The sequence below is a fragment of the Lissotriton helveticus genome, chromosome 6, assembly GCF_964261635.1.
Source record: "Lissotriton helveticus chromosome 6, aLisHel1.1, whole genome shotgun sequence".
Lineage (NCBI taxonomy): Eukaryota > Metazoa > Chordata > Amphibia > Caudata > Salamandridae > Lissotriton > Lissotriton helveticus.
The window spans coordinates 2,119,624,136-2,119,649,925 of NC_136067.1; the positions used below are offsets into that span (position 1 = coordinate 2,119,624,136).

At 47.2% G+C, this 25,790-nt stretch overlaps 1 protein-coding gene across 1 annotated transcript in view; it reads right to left on the reverse strand.

Moving 5' to 3' along the window:
• LOC144764094 (NACHT, LRR and PYD domains-containing protein 3-like) overlaps positions 1–25,790 on the reverse strand; it is a 96,142-nt gene that overhangs the window by 49,786 nt on the left and 20,566 nt on the right. Inside the window, exons 3-4 of the mRNA XM_078650259.1 lie at positions 18,754–18,924; positions 15,667–15,837 (exon numbers count right to left, since the gene is read on the reverse strand). Coding sequence (XP_078506385.1) covers positions 15,667–15,837; positions 18,754–18,924 — 342 coding nt within the window. The remainder of the gene's footprint in view (positions 1–15,666; positions 15,838–18,753; positions 18,925–25,790) is intronic.

Below are 25,790 nucleotides of genomic sequence, written 5' to 3' on the forward strand. Positions count from 1 at the left end.
ACGGAGTTTAGTCGGGACTAATGGTGGTGGCAAGTTACGGGGTGCTTCCGGGGTTGCCATAGGCAGGCCCTCGGCAAGAACTGGATACAGTCCTGTAATAAGTGCATTTCTTTGTCTGTCTTGTTGTTCTATTCTGACTTGTTCTCCTTCTTCTAATAACACCTTTTCTCTAGCTTTTTCAGATTCTTCTCTACTTCTCTCTGCTTTTCTGAGTTCTTTTTCTGTTCTTCTATGTGCTTCTTTACGCCATAATTCTATGGCATCTTTCTGGGATTGTCTGGCTTTCTTTTTCCATAATGCTTCTTCTACTCTCATGATGCAATCGGCATCCCATGTCCCTGAGACAGGCCATCTATACTTTTCTTCCAGACCCTTGGTATAGTCCACTCATAAATCTAGGTACAGTATGGCATCTAAACCATGCTTATTGTACATAAAATGTCCAGGAGTGTCCCTAGGCGGGACGGGAACCGCTTCTTCGAGTATCCCCTTCCTAGTTCCTATCTGACGTAATTTTGAGAACAGTGGCATTGTCGGTTTGCTTTTAAACGTGGACACAGTAATCACAATAATGAATAGCAAAAACAGTCATTCATACCACGACATTAAAACCCACATGAAAACATTTCAGACTGATATTACCTGATACATAGAAGACACATAAATACTGAAATCTCGAGTTGCAATACTAGAATACTGAATCACTGAGTTACTAGATGCACTGCTAAAACAGTACAGACAATACCGGTCCCATAAAGAGACACGTCATACCGTGTCCACCGAAATGAACACGTCTGGACCAGGTCTGTGTACCCAGACCTGTCTTGACCGGGCACGAATTAATGCACCCGTCTAGATGCGTTCCCAACAACGGTACTCACCGGCAAGCAAGAACTGAAGGCCTTGGAATCTGGACTGGACTGGACTGCTACGACATCTGGCTGCTACTACGCTTGCGCTTCGGAACGGAACAGGTGGGCCTCCGGATACCTCGGACCTTGCTCTCTTGACTAGGGGCTCTGGTCGGGATCCTCCGCATTCCTCACCGCCTCGTCTGGATGCCGGACCGCAGTCTCCGTCTCCTCCGTGGGCCCGAGGGAGATAGCAGGAAAACCCGCAGGTGTGCACGGATTCCGTCGCGGCTGTAGAAGGATCAAGGCCTGCGTAACATCGCCGGCGAGTGGGGAAGGGGGGGGGGGGTCCCTATTCGAGCGCCACATTATGTGGTAAATATATTTTACCGTATCATTTTTCCATATAATAAAGACATAAGGATATCTCAATCAAATGAGAGGCAGAGTCCGTGGTATCTGAGTCATACGGGCTTTAATGAAATGCTTCGAAGCATGGGACATCGGGTTCCATCACCACTCAGGTTCAGGAAGGGACATTCAACATTTTATTAACATCACACATTATATATAGTATAACAGTATACTTGGAGTGAATACAGTAGGCTTAACAGGTGAAAAGAGAGAGATAAGAACACATGTGCGTAACAGGAGGCGTGTAAAAAGGCGTACACATGGGCGTGCACTTGACATGTCAGAGAATCGTCATAAGAAACGTCACAAGTGGGTGGATGCATAGAGAAAGTTTGCAGAATCAGCAGAAACCTATGACCTGGATGCGCGCGCAACTGAGCATGACGTATAACTAGGGAGAGCTGGGGGCTTTGACTTTTGCACGAGTAGAGGAGACTAATGTCTGGGATGTCAGAACGACCTGTACATACAGCATATCTGATATCGTATGTTTTGAGGATGTAGTGTCTGGAGTAAAAGGTCTCTCGGGCAGAGGCCGTTCATCACTGAATGCTAGTGCGTGCATATGGATCTTCATGTAGAGTGCGGGGGCCATGGGCCTACCATGGTAACGGGAGCAGTAAATTACTTGCATGGAGACAGGAAGGCAGGGCCCTTTGCTCTGCAGCCGGGAATATGTTTACCTATTTCACTAGACTGGAATGTGTTTTCGAGGAGGCTGAGCAGATAACTTGTAGGTAAAACAACGTGTTGGCAGGCAAGCAGACCGAGCCGGGCACCGCTCGTCTGTGCAGGAAGTAAGGCAGAGTTCAGGGATGCATACCTAAACGGCAGCTTTCAGAGGCAGAAAAGTACTTGGAGCCTCGTTTAAGGGTCTGGCTCGACTAGGCCAGAAAACATGAAGAAAACGTGAAAGTGTACCATGTAAAGACGTTGGCACCATAGGCCTGGAAGCCTAATTAACAGGATTTTCATGCATGACTAGATAGCTGACATGTTAACGTTGGACGCAAATGTATTTGCGTCTTTCTAGCATGTACAGGAAAGAAGTTACACGACATACAAGTAACATGGCGCAGGGATAGGGTGCAAGTGGGGGACACATTGGCTACCTGAAAATTTCTATTACCTCAAGCTTAACAGTCAATTTTAAAAATTCAGTAATTTGGAGAATACTGTCACTATGCAAAAGTTGTAAATACATAAATGCCGGTCTGATCAGAGTAAAATTAAGTTTTTTTAAAAGGGTTACCAGATAGCGCTTGCGTGGGTATTCATAAAACCTACATAAAAATATAAAATGCAGCATATCCTGCGGAGACTTCCCGTCGCAGCCGCAGGGTGCTGCAAACTTATTAAAAATATCAGTTTTTGGCCTGACAAGCAGATGATGAAAGAGATTTAACCTAAACCTTGTACGCAGGAACTTTTCATTAGAGGTCAGTGAGCCCGTCAAATACGGCTCTGTAGTTTCACACGTTTTCAGCATGACACATTTTCTCACACTTTGTTTCTGGAGCTCCACTCCTTCCCTCTGGGTCTTCCTTTCCATAAGGAAGGCCCGTTTAATTAACTCCAGATCCCCCTTTACAATCTGACTTGGGTGTTTAAACAGATCCAGACGGACAAGCCTAGCAAAGCTGGATTTCAGGTATTTTATCCATGGGGTGCCCATTGCCTTGTCCTGGATCAGATAGTCCCTCACAATCAAATGTGTCAGTGGTATATCCTGATTCAACCACAGTTTTAACCAACAGGTCAACGGGCGTAAGGAAAAAGTGTCACTTAAGTATTGTGTCCCTAACTCTTTGTGTACTGCAAGATTTGACGTACCTGCAGGGACACACAGGATACGCTTCATGAAGAAGTTTTCAGCAATCTGCAGCTACTCACCGGCAACATACCCCCAAATTTCACTACCATATATAGCAGTTGCCACTGATTTTGCATTATAAAGTTCCCCAGTTTCGATGCAAAATTAAAATTGGAAGCATTAACCCTGACCAATTCCCCTTTCTTTTTTGCAAGATGAGAACCCCAGTTAAGTTTAGTATCAAAAAGAACCCCAAGATACGAGAACGTTTTTGATATGGGGATTACTACATCATCAATTTTAAATGAAAAGTTCCTTCTTGGTTGTTGGCCAACTTGCATAACAAATGATTTCGAATTGTTGACCAAAAGGTCTCTTTCCGTCATGAACAGTTTAAAAGCATTTAATAGAGCTTGAAGACCCCTCTCAGTTCTGGAAATTAAAATCGCATCATCTGCGTATAAAAGTACAGGAATTCCTCGCCTGCCGACTCTGGGGCAGTCAGCCGGTACGTTCTGCAACAAGCTATCTGCTCATTAATATAAAAATGAAAAAGGAAGGGGGCCAAGATACATCCTTGGCAGACACCCTTTCTGATGTCAAAATTATTTGTTGTGCTCAGATCTTGAGAGTATCTCACATTTGCTCTAGTATTGCTATATAGATCAACAAGAAAATCAACAATTCCACTATCTACACCTTTCACCCTCATGGACTGCCATAAATTTCCTCTGTTTACACAGTCGAAAGTTGAGGACAAGTCCATGAAGGCGAGGTGGATGGTACCCCTTTGAGCAACAGTGTACTTACTTAATATTAAAAAGAGGTTAAGGCACTGAGTTACTGTTGAGCGGCCACTGCAGAAACCATACTGGGAGATGGACATGATGTTGCTTTCCAGCGCTCAGTCTGAAAGTTTCTGCAGTAGGATTCTTCCTACTATTTTAACCATAGAGTCTATTATTGAAATAGGTCTATAACAATGTGGGCTACCTTTGTCCCCCTTCTTAAAAACCGGGACAATCGTAGAAACCCCCCATGATTGCGGACAACCATTTTTCACAGCAGCATTAAAGACAGACTCTAATATGGGTGCCCAGAAATTTGGCTCAGACTTGAATAAGTCTGGAGGAATCCCATCGGGACCGGGAGCTTTCCCGGCTGTTAGTCCCACAATACCCTCAGTAACCTCACTTCTATCAAAACTAATTATTTCACCATTATTGCAAGGGGCGTGGTTGGAAATTTCATCCATCGAGCAGCGATATAGTTGCTTGAAGTGTGCTTCCCACTCCTCCTTTGGTATGTAGCATTCCAAACAGTCACCCGGCTCCTGGACCAGGAAAGGTTTCTTCATTACCGCCCAGAATCTGGAGCTACACCGCAAAGTAGTGGGATCAAGGATCTCACTCCATGCCTCTTCTCTTAGGGATTCCTTATGTTTGGCAATGGTAGATTTGTATTCTTTCCGGCACAGTTGAACTGTCGCCTTTATTTTTGGTTTAGCTACCAGTGCCAACCTTAGATTTCTTGCTGCTTTAGAGCAATCATGGTTAAACAATCTTGGTCCCACATTCTCTAAATTCTTTGCTGGAGCCGACAGCAGCTGGGAGACCTTGTCTGATAGACTTTGGAAGGCACTGAGGACATTACTCGGCTGTGACCCTTCTTGAGTGCAAGCCATGACTTCATCAGCACAAATGGCTTTAATGTCTTTGGACAGCAGATCTGGGCTGATCTTAGACCATTTTAGTCGGCGTCTCCCATCAGTTGTGCTCACCCTACCAGTGATATGATTCGGTCCTTCTTTAGCTATCGATGGACCCCTCAGGTGAACAGTGAGCGGGTTATGATCACTAAATTCACTGTCTTCGATAGTGAAAGAATCCACAAAGGACTGCATTGAAGATGTAAGTAATACATAATCAATGAAAGTTCCCCTCCCATGCCCCTTAAAAGTCGGGGTCTCAAAACACTTGGTAGGATCCATCAATGCCATGGTCAGCGTCAAATCCAGATCATTCAATAGATAATTAAAAAGTCCCCCCTCAGTGGTGTGTTCTAAATGCAAACCCTCGGATCGTGCACAATGCAAATCCAAAATACTTTTCAAAAGGGGGTCACCACAAGGGTGGACATTAAAATCACCCATGATCATAAGATTGTGGAGGCAAACCTTCATTGAAATACTAATAAAGACATTCAGTGCTAATATCTGACTGGAAACTGAGCATGGATTGACAGCGTTATAAAAATTGACCAAACCGGCCGTACAGTTTTCTCCAGTTAAAATTAAACCAATGATTCCAGAATTGCTTTTTAAGACTCTACGTACTTTACAAGATAATGCAACAGAAATGAACGTGACCATTCCCCCCTTAGGTCTTCCCCTGGTTGTTGCTATTGCAGGGACAAAGAATGCCTTATACCCTTCAAGGAAATGCTCACATTCAACTGACCAAGTCTCCTGCAAACAGATAATCTGATACTGCTTAATATACCTAATCCAATTGCAAACCTCCATTTTAGCACCCAATCCCGCAATATTCCATGAAATTACATTGTTTTGACTTATTTTTATCCGTGTGATCTCCGTACATCCCACTTCAGCCAATCTCTCCTTTCCCTGTCTCTCAGATTCCTCACGTCAATCGCACGCTTCCAGACCCGAGAGTAAATCAAATCTATTCTGCGTTGCAACATTGAACCTATTCATACAATGGTTATCAGCATTATACAGATATGCTACTTCAGGGGCCGGAGGCTGAATAGGATTACAAAATTTGATTTTCCTAGGATTAGGAGGGGTTTTAATTAGATATGTGTAGAAGTAACCAAGTGGGCGTACACATACACTGTTCACATTGTAAACTAAGGTGGCCGCTCTTAATAAGACTGTTGCAACGTGTTGGGGATGTTTGAAATTAACAATAATACAATCGCCACTAAATGTCTTTCTGGACGGGTCAATCCAGTTCACCCTTCTCGTTGACAATATTTGATCAGAGTATGTGATTGGAAAGCCAGATCTTTTATTCAACCATGATACTGTTTTATTTTTTAGTGATTCATGGGATTCCTCATAGGTCTGAGCAGAGTGACAATCAATAGGCGGGACATTAGTTAGAACAGCCACATAAGGTGCACAATCAGGAGGAAGGTTGATGTAGCGACATTTCTTTACTTGTCTCGTATCCGGGTTACCCTCTGGATCTACTGTAGCCTGTTTATTCTGGCCGATTGGTGGTGTGAGATCAGGTGAGGCAGTTTCGATTACAGTTATTTGGTGGCTAGTTTGCTGTGAGTTCAGTCTACCAGTTCCCTGCCCCTCTCCAGCAGGACCCTTGTCCACAGCCTTAGATCTTTTGGCCGAGGCTGAGGCCAAGTGTGTTGCTATCAATCCACCTAATCTGTTAACTTCTAGGACCACAGTATCCAATTTAGATGTCAAGGGTTTCATCAGCTCTTCTATCTTTGCCTCTATCTTATTTATTTATTTATTGTGATTTATATAGCGCACTATAACCCAGGGGTCTCTAAGCGCTTTGTTAGGATCAGCTAGACAATAGAAAGGATGCATCAGATTACAATTGGCGGCCACCCCACGCTTGCTGGAAAAGCACAGTTTTTAGTTTCTTGCGGAAGGGCATTAGTTTCTTTTCATTGCGAAGTTCCAGCGGTAATTTATTCCACATAGCTGGCAGAGTATGTGAGAACGCACGCCCACCCACAGTGGTCAGTCTACAGCGTGGCTGAACCAGATAGATGGAATCAGCAGATCTAAGCACCCTCCCTGGTTTATAGAGGGTCAGGCGAGATTTCAAATAGGTGGGTGCCCTGCCATGAAGAGGTTTGTGGACAATGCAGAGCCCTTTGAACATTAGCCTCTGCCTAACTAGCAACCAGTGGAGTTCCCGCAGGAGGGGGGATGACTGGGTACTCCTCGGTTTCTTAAAAATGAGCCTAGCAGCATCATTCATGACCGGCTGCATTCTGTTAAGAAGACTCTGTGGAAGTCCTATATACAGTGAATTGCCATAGTCCAGCCTGGCTAAAATCATTGCAGAAACCGCACTCCTTAGAGTGGAGAAAGAGAGCAGCGGGGAAACTTTCCTGAGTTGACGAAGGAGGCCGACACAGCTGCCCACCACAGCTGTGACTTGCTTTTTCATGGACATCTTAGCTTCTATAGTGTGGATCAATAGGGCAAATTGCTCCTGGTTTATATTTGTACCAGCTACACTTTTACCTTCATGTAAATCAGTTCCAATAGCAGAGCTATTTGGAACTAATTGGACTGTTTCTTAAAAATGAGCCTAGCAGCATCATTCATGACCGGCTGCATTCTGTTAAGAAGACTCTGTGGAAGTCCTATATACAGTGAATTGCCATAGTCCAGCCTGGCTAAAATCATTGCAGAAACCGCACTCCTTAGAGTGGAGAAAGAGAGCAGCGGGGAAACTTTCCTGAGTTGACGAAGGAGGCCGACACAGCTGCCCACCACAGCTGTGACTTGCTTTTTCATGGACATCTTAGCTTCTATAGTGTGGATCAATAGGGCAAATTGCTCCTGGTTTATATTTGTACCAGCTACACTTTTACCTTCATGTAAATCAGTTCCAATAGCAGAGCTATTTGGAACTAATTGGACTGTTTCTACTCTTTTTTTACTGTACTTCCCCCCGCATTTGATTTGTAACTTTCTGCAAGTTCTCACTGGTCTAGGGGCAGGCGGTGGCTGCTCTATTGCCTCAATAGGTATATCAGGTAAATCTTCATTCAACTCGGCATGAACCTGCGCTTCAGCCGTTATGACAACCCTATTGCCCACTTCTAGGATATCAACTGCAGCTGAATCCACCAGTGGGGAAGGCATGTCTTCGTGCAAAACAGGATGGCTCCCTCGACCTAATGAGGCCCTTTGATTGTTATTAATTTGATTCACCATTTTTACCAAATAATTGTCCATGGTGCCCAACCCAGATGCAGTTTTATCAGTTTTGGATTTAGACATCGTCCAAACTTGCTTTGCACTTAGGTACTGTATGGGAAAACAAAACAAACTTCAAATGCACTTTACCCTGATTACAGAATTAAAGGTCTCACTTGGGTATATAAATCCTTTAATGCAGGACCAAAGTCCGTGGCCCAGCCCAGCCTCTTCCGGCCTCCGAGGGCCACAGAGGGCCCGCCCTTTGCCCGGGCTTTGCTCGGCGTCCCGCGACGCGGGATGTGCGCTGATTAAATGCGCCTCCTGGCGCAGTCCTGCCGGTTGCGGTGCGCGCTGCCGCTTAGCCTGCCGGGAAGTGTAGTCCAGAGGCGGCGGCGCGAGAGGTGTGCAGCTGGTGACTCTTGGCAGTGGCGGCCGTGAAAGGGAGACCTCCGCTCTTGCTGTCCCGCTGACAATGCCTCCAGTACAGCCCGTGTCCAGCAGCCACGCCTCAGGTGAGAGCCCCCTGTCATCCATCAGTCACCCCTCTAGCCAGGTGCACTATGCCAGTGGTATGGGCACAGGTGCATGAGCCATGTGCCCCTACAGTACCCAGGGCCATTCCTGGGCACTGTAAGTGCAGTGCTGCCATTAAGAGTATATGGTGCTGGGAGGTTGTCATTATGAACTCCACAGCACCATGATGGCTTCACTGAAGACTGAGAAGTTTGATATCAAACTTCTCAGCACATTAAACCCACACTGATGCCAGTGTGGGATTTAATGGCAAATGCAAGACAGAGGGCAACTTAGAGTTGCCCCCTGAACCTAACCTACAATTCACGTCTGGTCTTGCATCATGCCCAACAGGCTGTGCAGACTACCCCAGCCTGGGGAGAAGTCAAACAAGACGGGGGCTGCCATTCAACGGGCCGTGTAGACTACCCTGGCATGGGAAGAAGACACACCGGTGTTGTTTGCTTTGGAAGATGCTGTTGTTCAACCTGCCATTGGGTTTGGCTAACCATAAACTATCATTGTTTGTCTTTCCCTGGTTTTATTATGTCCTGGAGAAGACAGTGGGGCAAAGAAGAACCTCTGTGCCTCCGACTAATGTAGTGGCTCTCGGCTCCCTGATGAATATTTCTCAGTCACACTCAGCTCACTGGTGAATAACACTCAGTCACACGCAGCTTCCTGATGAATAACACTCAGTCACACTCAGCACCCTGATGAATAACACTCAGTCACACGCAGCTTCCTGATGAATAACACTCAGTCACACTCAGCTTCCTGATGAATAACTCTCAGTCACACTCAGCTCCCTGATGAATAACACTCAGTCACACTCAGCTCCCTGATGAATAACACTCAGTCACACTCAGCTCCCTGATGAATAACACTAAGTCACACTCAGCTCCCTGATGAATAACACTCAGTCACACTCAGCTCCCTGATGAATAACACTCAGTCACACTCAGATCCCTGATGAATAACACTAAGTCACACTCAGCTCCCTGATGAATAACACTCAGTCACACTCAGCTCCCTGATGAATTACACTCAGTCACACTCAGCTTCCTGATGAATAACACTCAGTCACACTCAGCTTCCTGATGAATAACACTCAGTCACACTCAGCTTCCTGATGAATAACACTCAGTCACACTCAGCTCCCTGATGAATAACACTCAGTCACACTCAGCTTCCTGATGAATAGCACTCAGTCACACTCAGCTCCCTGATGAATAACACTCAGTCACAAGCAGCTTCCTGATGAATAACACTCAGTCACACTCAGCTCCCTGATGAATAACACTAAGTCACACTCAGCTTTCTGATGAATAACACTCAGTCACACTCAGCTCCCTGATGAATAACACTCAGTCACACTCAGCTCCCTGATGAATAACACTTAGTCACACTCAGCTTTCTGATGAATAACACTCAGTCACACTCAGCTCCCTGATGAATAACACTCAGTAACACTCAGCTCCCTGATGAATAACACTCAGTCACACTCAGCTCCCTGATGAATAACACTCAGTCACACTCAGCTCCCTGATAAAAAACACTCAGTCACACTCAGCTCCCTGATGAATAACACTCAGTCACACTCAGCTCCCTGATGAATAACACTCAGTCACACTCAGCTCCCTGATGAATAACACTTAGTCACACTCAGCTTTCTGATGAATAACACTCAGTCACACTCAGCTCCCTGATGAATAACACTCAGTCACACTCAGCTCCCTGATGAATAACACTCAGTCACACTCAGCTCCCTGATGAATAACACTCAGTCACACTCAGCTCCCTGATGAATAACACTCAGTCACACTCAGCATCCTGATGAATAACACTCAGTCACACTCAGCTCCCTGATGAATAACACTCAGTCACACTCAGCTCCCTGATGAATAACACTCAGTCACACTCAGCTCCCTGATGAATAACTCTCAGTCACACTCAGCTCCCTGATGAATAACACTCAGTCACACTCAGCTCCCTGATGAATAACACTCTGTCACACTCAACTCCCTGATGGATAACACTCTGTCACACTCAGCTTTCTGATGAATAACACTCAGTCACACTCAGCTCCCTGATGAATAACACTCTGTCACACTCAGCTTTCTGATGAATAACACTCAGTCACACTCAGCTCCCTGATGAATAACACTCTGTCACACTCAGCTTCCTGATGAATAACACTCAGTCACACTCAGCTCCCTGATGAATAACACTCCGTCACACTCAGCTCCCTGATGAATAACACTCAGTCATACTCAGCTTTCTGATGAATAACACTCAATCACACTCAGCTCCCTGATGAATAACACTCAGTCACACTCAGCTCACTGATGAATAACACTCAGTCACACTCAGCTCCCTGATGAATAACACTCCGTCACACTCAGCTTCCTGATGAATAACATTTTGTCACACTCAGCTCCTTGGTGAGTAACTCAGCTCACTAGTGAGTAGCTTTCAGTCACACTCAGCTCACTGGAGAGCACCTCTTAGTCCCACTTGGCTCACTGATGAGTACCTCTCAGTCACACGCAGCTCATTGATTAGCACCTCGGAGTCACACCCAGTTCCCTGGTAAATAACACTCAGTCACACTCAGCTCACTGGTGAGTAGCTCTCAGTCACTTTCAGCTCTCTTTTGAGTTCCACTTATTCACTGTGAGTAACACTTAGGCGCACTCAGCCCTCAGGTAAGTACGTCTGAGTCACACTCATCTCACTGGTGAGTACCAATCAGTCACACTCAGCCACCCAGTGAGAAATACTTAGTCACACTCGGCTCACTGGTGAGTACCAGTCAGTCACACTCAGCCACCCAGTGAGAAATACTTAGTCACACTCAGCTCAGTTATGAGTATCTCTTACTCACATTCGGCTCACTGCTGAGTATCTCAGTTACACTCAACCCCCTGGTGAGTACCGCTCAGTTACACTCAACCCCCTGATGACTACCTCTCGGTCATACTCAGCTCCCTGGAGAGTAACACTCAGTCATCATGGGTGTCTTACAGCCAGGGGCACTCAAATCTATCTCACTGGATGCCAGGTATCGCTAAGTGTCTCTTGGCCTCACAAACAGGAGGGAGGGTGAGCGTCAAAGCTTATTTAGGAGGTGAAGAGGCTTTGGAACTCAGATAAAACATGATACAGCGCTAATGAAGGTCCCCGTTGATCAATAGTGACCTGTAAAAAGGGTCACACTGTAACTTACAACAGCGAACCAAAGACCAGCTCACCATAGAGGAGAGACACGGCCTGGCACCAGGGGGGCAAGAGACGGTCCCCCGGATTTACAGCGCAAACACAGATGAGCTCTGTACAGCCTCGTCCACTGGACTCACTCCCCACACTGGCTTCTGATTGGCTGGATCTTATGCTCAGGGTCTCCTCTCCAGGACAGGTAAAGCTCCTCGTCTTCCAAGATGGACCCTGCAACAGGCGCCTCCCAGACCCCAGGCCTCCCCCAGAGTGTGGGGGCACCAAGAACACAAGCCGGCACCGGTCACATCCAGGATGGATCAGGCGATTAAAAGGACTTTGATTAGAGATACTCTGTCAAGACTCCAGGAAGCTCCAGATCCGACATGGATTAGAGTCGTCCTGAGCAGATGTCAGTGAGCAGATTCAGCAACAGGGCTCTCCAGCAGCCGGTCCAGGGGTGATCAGGCTGCTGCTTCAGACCATCCTCTCCGCTTGATGACGCAGCCGGAGCAAACATCCAGTCAAGGGTTAAACTCCTGCGTGGACTCACCAGGGCGCACCCCAGGGACGCTTCATGGACTCACCAGGGCGCACCCCGGAACGCTTGATGGACTCACCAGGGCGCACCCCGGAACGCTTCATGGACTCACCAGGGCGCACCCTGGGTGCGCTTCATGGACTCACCAGGGCGCACCCCAGGGACGCTTCATGGACTCACCAGGGGGTGCCCCGGGGACGCTTCATGGACTCACCAGGGCGCACCCCGGGGACGCTTCATGGACTCACCAGGGCGCACCCTGGGTGCGCTTCATGGACTCACCAGGGCGCACCCCGGAACGCTTCATGGACTCACCAGGGCGCACCCTGGGTGCGCTTCATGGACTCACCAGGGCGTACCCCAGGGACGCTTCATGGACTCACCAGGGCGTACCCCGGGGACGCTTCATGGACTCACCAGGGCTCACCCCGGGGACGCTTCATGGACTCACCAGGGCGCACCCCGGAACGCTTCATGGACTCACCAGGGCGCACCCTGGGGACGGTTCATGGACTCACCAGGGCGCACCCTGGGGACAGTTCATGGACTCACCAGGGCGCACCCCGGGGACGCTTCATGGACTCACCAGGGCGCACCCTGGGGACGGTTCATGGACTCACCAGGGCGCACCCTGGGGACGGTTCATGGACTCACCAGGGCGCAACCCGGAACGCTTCATGGACTCACCAGGGCACACCCTGTGGACGGTTCATGGACTCACCAGGGCGCACCCCGGAACGCTTCATGGACTCACCAGGGAGCACCCTGGGGACGGTTCATGGACTCACCAGGGCGCACCCCGGAACGCTTCATGGACTCACCAGGGCGCACCCTGGGGACGGTTCATGGACTCACCAGGGCGCACCCCGGGGACGCTTCATGGACTCACCAGGGCGCAACCTGGGGATGGTTCATGGACTCACCAGGGCGCACCCCGGGGATGCTTCATGGACTCAGCAGGGCGCACCCTGGGGACGATTCATGGACTCACCAGGGCGCACCCTGGGGACGGTTCATGGACTCACCAGGGCGCACCCCGAAACGCTTCATGGACTCACCACCAGGGCGCACCCTGGGGATGGTTCATGGACTCACCAGGGTGCACCCCGGGGACGCTTCATGGACTCACCAGGGCGCAACCTGGGGATGGTTCATGGACTCACCAGTGCGCACCCCGGGGATGCTTCATGGACTCACCAGGGCGCTCCCTGGGGACGATTCATGGACTCACCAGGGCGCACCCCGGGACGATTCATGGACTCACCAGGGCGCACCCTGGGGACGGTTCACGATAGAGAGTCAACAATGGGCGTCACCCTGATGCAAAGACAGAGCAGGCAGAATACTGAGAAGGAGTGTACAGATGGGTTTACTACACTCAACTCCAACTACATATGGCTTGACCCTATGTCTTCAGAATACACAGCAGTGGGCTGAGGTGAATGAATGTCTACATAGAAGTGGGCTAAGGTGAATGAATGTCTACTTAACTGCATATACTCACCGTCACAATATTTGGTAGTTATTGTTCTACTTTTGATATTTGTGTGTGACACTATTAACGTCTATAACCTTCTGACATTCAACCACCACGCAAACCTGTAGTGCAATACAATGTGTCCTCGCCAAGAACGTACCGCATAAGGTCACATGTCCACCACACAGAAGGAAAATCACACAAAACACACTTTGTTATTGATGCCGGTCCTAGGACCATGGAGTTGCTGAGGGAGTTTGTAGGCGCCTCCAACTGGGGAAAAGATGAACATGCCTCGGTCTCTCCAGTATAATCCAATATCCCAGTGACTGCAGGTTATCAGACCAGTGGAGTCCAGTGCACTGCGGGGGAAGCAATAAACACACGAGGTGCATCCTGCAGTAGAGAGGGATCTTCAAACGAGAAGAGGTTATCACACTGAAACGAGAGCAACAACCCACAGAAAGTCAAAGTCAAAAAGTCTTGCATTGCGCACAGATCACCGTTAGGCCTCAAGGCGCTAGCAGACCCTTCCACTACCTGAGTTCTGTCTCATTTCATTTAGAGAACAGACATGTTTTTAATTCTCTACAGAAACGTCAGTTGTCTGGGATGTGCGGAAGGTAGGGCGGAAGCTGGTTCCAAAGGTGAGGGGCAAGGTAAGAAAAATATCGGCTTCCGTTACGCACAGTGCGAACCCGCAGGGGAAGTAAGAGAAGTTTGGAGCTAGATCTAAGAGTTCTAGCAGGTTGGTATTTTATCCATTTTTTTCCAAGATAACCAGGGCCAGTGCCATAAAAGCTTTTATGTGTGAGCACAGGATTTTATACTGCCCTCTCTTCCTAATTGGAAGCCAATGAAGAAGTTTCAGGTTGGGACCGGATGGCGATCTAGGAGGCAGATCCAAGATTAATCGGGCTGCAGTGTTCTGCAGAATCTGTCGTTTGGAGAAAAGATCTTCATTTATGGAGGCCTATAAGGCATTTCCATAGTTCATGTGATTAACAATGAGGCCCTGCACCAGTGGCTTCCGGGTTTCAGTTGGTAGCCACTTGAAGATTTTTCGTAATTTCCGTAGGATGGCATAGCAGGTGTCCAGTACATAATTCACAGGGGGTTTCATGGAAAGCTTATTGTCGATGGTAATTCCCAAATTGCAGATAGTTTGTTTTAGGGATGGACAGGGGCCGAGTGTCTGGGGCCACCAGCTGCTTGACCAGTAATCTTCGGCCCTGCCGAACAAAATCATCTCGGTTTTGCTGTTGTTTAACTGTCATTTATTTTTGCCCATCCAGCTGTCAATGTGGTTCATACAGTTTTTAAACCGGATCGTTGAGTCAGTTGGGTCTGGGCCAAATGTGATCAGCAGCTGGGTATCGTCTGCATACGAGACGGCCTCAAACCCTTGGGACCCGATTATCTTGGCCAATGGGGTGACATACAGATTGAAGAGCATAGGGCTCAAGATAGATCCCTGGGGGACTCCAATACATACTGGTCTGCTACACGCAACCTGTGAACCTAGATGCAAGTGCGTCATGAGTGACCATTGGTGATCCCAGGGCACTGGTGGAAACATTCCAAATGAACAATATGGCAGGATATAACTCTTAGCTATCCAAGAAAGGACATCCTTCCAAGGCAACTCATGACACAGAGCTTCTCTATAGACAGTGGGACGTTAGAAAAGTTATCACGATTGAGGGAGCGCTGTGACTAAAGATGTTCATGTTAAATACGAAGTAGTGAGTGACACTCGAGGAGCGCCTGGAGTAACCTACCAGCCAAGGTCGACATCTCGAGTTAGGGAAGAGTAAACTAAAGAGGTAAATGGTGGGATGAGAAATGAGAGGGTGAGTTCCCACAAGGGATACAAAGGTCATTCAACGGAAAAGTGTGTTTACTTACTACAGCCTCTGTACTCTACAGCCTGGATTCCTCAGTCCATCGCACAGGAGCCGCAGCCCAAAATCTCCCAGGTTGTTGTCTGAGAGGGTCAACTCAGTGAGAGCTGGAGAGGCCATGAGAGCAGAGGCCAGACCAGGACAGCAGGGGGCAGTGAGGGAGCAGAGCCACAAACTGCAGAGGAAGAAAACAGCACATCACATGTGGAGTGAAGACAGTAACGCACCATTGGCACACACATCACATGTAGAAGTAAGACAATAACTCACCAGTGGCACACACATCACATGTAGAAGTAAGACACTAACTCACCAGTGGCACACACATCACATGTAGAAGTAAGACAATAACTCACCAGTGGCACACACATCACATGTAGAAGTAAGACACTAACTCACCAGTGGCACACGCATCACATGTAGAAGTAAGACAACAACACACCAGTGGCACACACATCACATGTGGAGGGAAGGCAGTAACCCACCAGTGGCACACACATCACATGTAGAAGTAAGACAATAACTCACCAGTGGCACACACATCATATGTAGAAGTAAGACAATAACTCACCAGTGGCACACACTTCACATGTAGAGGTAAGACAGTAACTCACCAATGGCACACATATCACATGTAGAGGTAAGACATTAACTCGCCAGTGGCACACACATCACATGTAGAGTGAAGACAGTAACTCGTCAGTGGCACACATATCACTTGTAGAGGTAAGACAATAACTCACCAGTGGCACACATATCTCATGTAGAGTCAAGACAGTAATTCACCAGTGGCTCACACATCACATGTATAGGTAAGAAAGTAACCTACCAGTGGCACACACATTACATGTAGAGTCAAAACAGTAACCAATCAGTGGCTCGCACACCTGAATAGAGTGAGAGACAGTAACCCGCCAGTGGCACACACATCAGAGTGATGACAGGCACTAGCTATTATCACACACAGCACACGCAGAGCAAATGCAGGTAATAGCTATTACCACACAAAGCACACGCAGAGGGATGACAGGCACTAGCTATTACCACACACAGCACACGCAGAGTGAACTAGCTATTATCGCACACAGCACACGCAGAGCGAAGGCAGGTACTAGCTATTACCACACACAGCACATGCAGAGTGAAAACACTAATTAGCTATCACCACACACAGCACACAGAGAGAAAAGACCGGAACTAGGTATTATCACACACAGCACATGCAGAGCGAAGGCAGGTACTAGCTATTACCACACACAGCACACGCAGAGCGAAGGTAGGTACTAGCTATTTCCACACACAGTACACGCAGAGTGAAGGCAGGTACTAGCTATTTCCACACACAGCACACGCAGAGCGAAGGTAGGTACTAGCTATTTCCACACACAGCACACGCAGAGCGAAGGTAGGTACTAGCTATTTCCACACACAGCACACGCATAGGGAAGGCAGGTACTAGCTATTACCACACACAGCACACGCTAAGTTAAGACAGGTACTAGCTATTACCACACATAGCGCAAGCAGAGTGAAGACAGGTACTGACTATTACCACACAGTGCAGACAGAAGGAAAAGACCGGAACTAGCTATTATCACACACAGCAGACAAAGAGCGACGGCAGGTACTAGCTATTACCACACACAGCACATGCAGAGTGAAAGCAGGCACTAGCTATTACCACACACAGCAATCGCAGAGCGAAGACAGGTACTAGCTATTACCACACACGGCACACGCATAGGGAAGGCAGGTACTAGCAATTACCACACACAGAACATGCAGAGCGAAGGCAGGTACTAGCTATTACCACACAAAACACACACCGAGTGAAGACAGTTACTAGCTATTACCACACAAAACACACACCGAGTGAAGACAGGTGCTAGCTATTACCACACAAAACACACACCGAGTGAAGACAGTTACTAGCTATTACCACACAAAACACACACCGAGTGAAGACAGGTACTAGCTATTACCACATACAGCACACGCAGAGCGAAGGCAGGTAGTAGCTATTTCCACACACAGCACACACAGAGTGAAGGTAGGTATTAGCTATTTCCACACACAGCACATGCAGGACGAAGGCAGGTTCTAGCAATTACCACACACAGCACACGCAGAGCGAAGGCAGGTTCTAGCAATTACCACACACAGCACACGCAGAGCGAAGGCAGGTAGTAGCTATTACCACAGACAGCACATGCAGAGTGAAGACAGGTACTAGCTATTACCACAAACAGCACACGCAGAGTGAAGACAGATACAAGATTTTACAGAAAAAAGTCATTTAAATGTGTATTCTTTGCGTGTAAAATGTATAAAACAATAACATATTCTTCACTACTTTCAGAAATAATATCTACCCCCATCTGCAAGTTATATGAATTGGGTTTGTTTGAAAAAGTAATCAGGATAAGTTGATTCATTTATCTTTATCCGCATGGTGGACTTTCCAATTGGACCACTGTTGTCTCATTCCAAAGGCAGGCAAAGCATGAAGGGGCTGGGCGGGCCACATCCCCAAGATCAAGCACAACAGGCGGAAGTGATACTGAAGTACACTATTTTGGTAGGTAGGAGTGCCTCGTGCAGGAGAAGAACACTGTCACTCACAGTGAAACAAGCCAATGCCTGAAGAAGGTTGACCCTGTGCCCCTTTCTGTTTTCTGGATTGGGGGAATCAAAATGCATGACACAATAACAGAGCAATAAATGAAAGGAGACGGCTACAAGTCCACTTGGTAAGTACATTTTTCAGAAAAATGTTTAACAAAATCAAAAGGTCTTGGCTAACACCAAACCACAAAAAAGTTCATCTGAACATTTGCCTTAAATATAGTGGACACTCTGAGGTACTTAGACCGATGGCCTGATGCCCGTGAGCCGTTGGTCTATGTCTTCCATCAGCGGAGCCAGAGGAGGCTCCAGTGAGGACATAGGACACTTTGAGTGACCATACACAGAGTTTGACAGAGCAGGGTACCTCTGAGGTAAATAGTCAGCTGAGGTCTAAAGGGTGCAGCCAAGATGCTGGGATACACTTGACAAACTATGTGAAACATAATAATTGATGGATTCTTACTCAAATGTCTGAATTTTGCAGCCTGGCTCGGTCAGTCCTTCACACAGCTGCATCACTGCAGAATCGCCCAGTTCATTTTCTCCAAGGCAGAGCGTTGTGAGAGTTTGGCTGGTGCTGAGAACTGAGGCGAGGGCTGCACCACACGATCCACTGAGAGTGCATGAAGCCAACCTTCATGGGACATAGAGAGACATGACTGGTCAGACGAGCACCAGAAAAAGCATTTACATGTGTTAAGAAATGAAGCGAAGCCAGAGCCATGCAATCTGTGCCTCTCTCACTTGTATTGAATGGTTTTCATCATTTACAAGGATGTTTTAACCACGCAGTGCCTTTACCATGCAGCCTTAACAACGCAAGTCTTTATCACGACTATGCCTTTACCACACATGGTAAGGGATGTATGTCATCACAACGCATGCTTTTACTAAGCATGCCATTACAACGCAGGTTTTACAACGCAAGTCTTCATCATGACTATGCTTTTACCACACATGGTAAGTATAGTCAAGATAAGTATATGTGTTTGTAGAGTAATAGTGTGTGTATATATATGTATTACCTACTGGCGGTCACCAGTGTATAGTTATAGTTAAGCTCATGTTTCAATAGGAAAAGAGTTTTTTGACTTGACTATATCTAGGGCGCCAGTAGACAAATCTTCACGAATTGTACCCAAAAAACTGCTGCAATGATTCTTACTGTGCATGGAAAGTTATAGATCCATCAAGTGAGGGTCGAGAAATAGGGGTGGGGTTAAAAAAACGTGTTTCTCATGTTAATTCCCATAGGAATTCTAGAAACAACTACAGCTGTTGAACAGAATTACACCAATTTTGGCAGAAAGGTGGATGTTGGTCCAAATAGGGACCTTTTGGTGAATTGGTGTAAGTCCGTTCAATAGTTTTAGAGATATTAAAATAAATTCAAATTTGTATATATAGGGATGCGGACCCTCCGAGGATCCAAATGCCACTGTTCTCAATTCTGATTGGCTGCCAACACTTCAAACATGAAGTGTTGGCACCCATCTTGGGACTCGACTTCAGCCGAGTCCCAAAGAAAAACATTTAAAAAAGAGAAGGGGGGGGGGGGCGGGGTAGGAATACCTTGACCCCCTAGATGTGGTGGTGGAGTCCCAGAAGGATCCTCTCATGGCAAAAAACATTTTTGGCAGAAGACCCACTGGATCCATGACACCTTTAAAAAACAAAAAAACAAAAACAGAAGTACGGACTCCTGTGCTTCACTAATGATTAGCTCCTGGTTAGACCAGGTCCCACGGGCACCAGGGAAGGGGGAGTGCTGGTGGGCACTTCCCATGCTCCAAGTACCACCACCTCCCCCAGGGCAAATATTTAAATAAATGCCGGTTAACCACCACCTCCCCAGGGCAAATCATGAAAAATTAAAGTGGAGAGGCACGCATGCTCCCCCCGCAGCCCCAAGGACCGCCACTTCCCGGGGCTTAACACAAAATATATATGCAGGTGGGCCCGCTGGATCCACCCGCACCCCGGGGGCAGCAACCCCATGACAATTTAATGAATTTAAAAGGGTACGCGTAGCCCAGCCACAGCCCCAGGGTCTGCCACCTCCCCAGGGCTGATATTAATTAATGTAGCAGGTCTATCACGGACCCCCAGGGAACACCACCTCCCGGGGAAAAATTGTACGATTGAGGGGGCCGCCCCATTTTGGAGCCATTTATGGCCTTGAAGACTGCCACAACCAAGGACTGGCTCCTTCTACCTAACGAGGTGGCCACCCTCAGGAGATATTTGTTTCTATGCTTGGTAGGAGCCAGCACCTCCCACCAACAAAAGCAAACATAACTCCACGTTCTGTAAGCCAGAGCTGTCAAACAGCTCCGGGTTGTAGAAAGGGGAGTTTTAATCTGTTTCGCTGCATGCAAATATGCATGCAGGGAGACAGATAAAAATATTGCTCTGAAAGATAGGGATCTGCCTTTCAGCAGCCCCATGTCTATCAGAGCAATGCCTGCTCTTGCAGGAGGCAGGGAACCAGCTGAGACCGCAGGGTCCTTCAGGCTCTCCCCGTGGTCCCCAACAGAGGTCAATGGGTCCCCTGAGGGGAACCCAGAATAAAAAGGTCAGGCCCGGGGGGGTTAATTTGATTTAAACATTTTGTAAAGCATGACGTATGCCCTAGGGCGCCTTGGCGCTACCTGTGGTGTGAAAGAGGAAGCCAGCATTTAAAGTTTACAAAAAGAAAGGGAACAACAATGTTTTTAGTGACTTTCTAATGCAAGGAATTTAGAAATATTCCTTAAGTGCTTTGAAATTTGTTCCAGAGGCGAGAGGTGATGTGGAAAAAGCTTCTACCTACCAAAGAAGCTTTGAAATTAAAGGAACAGGCACTTTCTTGGTTGTGGATGAGCGCAATTATCTGTATGGCGTGTACTATGAAAATTCGTTTTTAGGAAAGTCAGGGCCCTGAAGATGCAATGTTTTATAGTCAATAAATACAGAGTGCCTTAAAGGCAACTCTCTTTTTAACAGGCAGCCAGTGGAGTTCTGCCCTAGCTTTGAAAATGGGTTTAAACTTTTTTATCTTTTTCAGTGCCTTATAGCTGCATGTTGCAGGCTCTGGAGTCTTCCCAAAACACACTGTTGGGCTCCCACATAGATGGTATTAGAATAATCTAGCTTTGATAGCACTAGAAAAGTGACCACTGTCTTCTGTAGTTAAAATGGTAAGAAAAGAAGAATGTTTTTCAAATGTTTAAAATATGGAAGCATGAGGAAGTCAAATGATTGGTTTGATCCAGAGAGAATAGTGTCAAAAATGTTTCTAAGATTCATTGTATTAGTCACTGGGATTGGAAAAGAACGCAGGACTTGAGGCCACCAAGAATTGTTCCAGAAGGAGGTATCCTGCACGAAGAGGAGAACCTCTGTCTTTTCAGAGTTTAATTTGAGACAATGGGAGCTCATGCCACGTCCTCCAGCCACACTGCGTTGCATCCAACCACCAGCAAGGCCATCTCTAACACCTCCAGAAAGATCAACTGCCTGCTGAGCAACGTTTGCTCACTGGGAAAACTCGCAGCGGAAATCTGGGACACCATCATAACCCACACCCCAGGTTCCATCTCCATTACAGAGACCTGGCTGAACTCTTCATATACTTTAGACATTGCCACAGTCCCCCCCAATGGTTAGAAGATCGCACACCGAGACTGATCCATCAGAAACGGAGGCAGCAACGCCATAATCTGCAAGGAAAGCTCTAGCACCACGGATGACTCCACCCCCTTCAGAGAGCACCTCAACTTCCAACTCCAAACCAACAGCAAAACCACCATCAGAGGTACCCTTGCCTTTAGACCCCCAGGATCCCGCCCTGCCTTCTGAAAAGCTTTCACCGACTTCATTGCCCCTTTCGCCATCGACTCAAATCTGTACATCTTCCTAGGAGACATCAACTTTCACCTTGATAACACAGAAGACGCTACCGCAGGAGACCTCCTAGAAAGTATGGTCAACCTCGGACTAAAATAGCTGGTCACTGACCCCACCCACTCAAACCTATATTCTCAGCCAGCAACAGAATGAAATATACCCACCCGAGGAGCTCACCATGACTGACCACCACTGCATCTACTTTGTCATCTTGGATCTCCCCCAGAACCCCTGCCTCCACCATAAGCCAAACATGGTGCAGTTGGGCTAAGATATCAGAACAATGATGGACCAACGCCCTCAATGCCCTCTAACAACCACCACCAGAGACTCAGAACAAGTGGTGGACAACTTCGAGAACTGGCTCCTGGCAAGCACTGACAAGGTCGCACTGCAGAAACCCACTAACCCCAAAAAACAAACATAATACCCAAACTGGTTCACAGAGGAATTCAAAATGCAGAAAGCTGATCCACCAGATCAGCATCGAAGGAGCAGCCCTCAAGTGTATGGCATCTTACCTTACAGGAAGAACGGATAAGGTCGTCTTCCAGCCCTACTCCTTGCTCCCTAAGAACATCACCTGCGGTGTACCTCAAGGCTCATCTCTCAGCCCAACTCTCTTCAATGTATACATAACACCCCTAGCAAACACCGTCAAGAGTAACAGACTCAACTTCATCTCGTACGTGGACGATACCGACTTACTCTCTTCCGGACTTATGACGCAATGATCACTAAGGACAGGTACCAAAAATGCTTTAAAGACATGGCCACCTGGATGACCAACAACTGTCTCAAACTCAACACCGACAAGAAAAAAGTACTCTCCATGAAAGGCAAGACAACATCTGGAACAACGAATGGTGGCCACCTGAGCTAGGCCCATCTCCCAAACCCACCGAACACACCTGCAACCAAGGCATAATCCTCAACAGACAGCTCTCCGTGAAGAAGCAGGTCAGCGCCGTCTCCTCCGACAGCTTCCTCATCCATCGAATGCTCAGGAAAGTCTTCGGATGGCTCCCAACCAATACCAGGTGAAATGTCACGCAAGCTCTCGTTACCAGTAGGCTATACTATGGCAACTCCTTCTATGTTGGAACTACCACCCACCTCAAGATGAAACTCCAGACTAGCCAGAACACTGCGGCCAGGCTCAACCTTGACCTCCAGAGGCGGACTCATATCATCCCTCACCTCGGAAACCTTCACTGGCTACCAGCTGCGGAGAGACGCCAGTTCAAGTTGCTCATCCACACTTACAAGGCACTACACAACGAAGGACTGCGTACCCCAAAACTCGAATGAACTGCCACCTACTCACAAGGAAACTCCGAATACCTCTTCCTTACAGCAACACGTCGCATCTACTGGACCAACAGCGGAGGCCGCTCCTTACCCCACCTGGCGGCCAAGACCTGGAACAACCTCCCTCTGCACCTCAGAGCCTCTCCATCACTCCAGCAGTTCAGAAAGGGCCTCGAGACCTAGATGTTCACCCAATAGGAGAACCAGCAGATCGAAAGTCTCGATATCGGGCTGTAGTTATTTTTTCCGCCAAGTCAAGAGTTTGCTTGTTTAGAAGAGGCAGAATGGATGCCTTTTTCCATTCCATAGGTAAACATCTGTTTTTAGAATATTATTGAGCAGCGAGGAAAGTGAAGGTACAATAAAGTCGGATATATTGTGCAACACTCTAGTAAGGCAAGGATTTGGGGGGATCCGGACTTGGTTAGTTTTAGAAGTTCGATCATACGTTCTGAGGAGATAGCTGGAAACTCACTAAGCTTGTATGAGTATCATTTGTGTCTTGACAATGACGGCCCCTCGCGGCGGGATGCCTGGCTTTCACCTTGCGGATACCCTGCCGGGGTTATCTCACAGGGGAATACCAGGACGGGTTCCCTAAGCAAGCGCTTAGAAACCGCTCAGTGATTTGCGCTATATAAATTCCTGTACATTTACATTTACATTTACATACATAGATTCAAGCAAGATGAGGGAGATATACTAGAATTGATGTTGATTGTATGTACATTGATTGCAATGAACAAGCAAACGAAAGAATAGTACCCTAAACTGGCAGTTTTGGCCTGAAAAAAGAAAGATAAATTGTTACCACACTCTGGGCTCTTGTTATATCAAAATTTACATATTTATTTACATCTTCATAAAACAATTATGATTATAAACGGCGCAAGAAACTATCAGAGTATAGTCAGTGAAAAGAAAAAAGTGTGCTCTTGTGATTTGAAGAAGAAAAGGAAAAATAGCAGTTATAGTGTACAATTGTAATATTTACATAAACAAAAGCGGGAACAAACTTCCGCTATCAGATAGACCTGTCCGCAACAACTGAAAAAGGGGAAATGGGAATGGACTGAGGGAGGTACAGGTACATAAATGGAAAACCGTCGACGTTTCGACCCTGGTGCTCCTGGGGTATTTGGGACCTCGGCTGCAGGTCTTCTTCAGGACAATGATGGTGGGGTGGGGGGGGGGGAAAGGGGGAACTTGGCCGTGAACCAGCCGGTGGTCTGGGTCAGACACCAGTGATGCTGGTCAGGTTGGACCTCCGTCCGAGCTTCTAAGAGGTAGGTCACCTAATATATTGGTGGTGGTCTGGGGTCTGGTGGTTCGGGTTTATTCCCAGTTTAGCACTCAGCCTGATCGTTTCGGTAAAGCCATTGGTGTGGACTGTTGGGGAGTCCTACCGGTGCCCCCGCGGGCAATCCGGTTGATGTAGCCCTGTAAAACGCCTGATATGGGTGCTGCTGTATGATACCGACGTTGCCTCTAGAGGTTGTTTAGAGGTCTGGTAGCAGTCCAAAATTAATGGCTACGGTCTTACTTCCAATTGCCGTCTGTGTTCGTGGCGTGAGGTACCCAAAATACCTCTAAGAAATATTTCAAAGGGCTGGATATCGCGGAGGACTTCAACTGGCGTGTGGTGAGTACAGGAAACCGCGCACAGACCCCAGACCACCACCAATATATTAGGTGACCTACCTCTTAGAAGCTTGGACGGAGGTCCAACCTGACCAGCATCACTGGTGTCTGACCCAGACCACCGGCTGGTTCACGGCCAAGTCCCCCTTTTTTCCCCCCCACCCCACCATCATTGTCCTGAAGAAGACCCGCAGACGAGGTCCCAAATACCCCTGGAGCACCAGGGTCGAAACGTCGACTGTTTTCCATTTATGTACCTGTACCTCCCTCAGTCCATTCCCATTTCCCCTTTTTCAGTTGTTGCGGACAGGTCTATATGATAGCGGAAGTTTGTTCCCGCTTTTGTTTATGTAAATATTACAATTGTACACTATAACTGCTATTTTTCCTTTTCTTCTTCAAATCACAAGAGCACACTTTTTTCTTTTCACTGACTATACTCTGATAGTTTCTTGCGCCGTTTATAATCATAATTGTTTTATGAAGATGTAAATAAATATGTAAATTTTGATATAACAAGAACCCAGAGTGTGGTTACAATTTATCTTTCTTTTTTCAGGCCAAAACTGCCAGTTTAGGGTACTATTCTTACGTTTGCTTGTTCATTGCAATCAATGTACATACAATCAACATCAATTCTAGTATATCTCCCTCATCTTG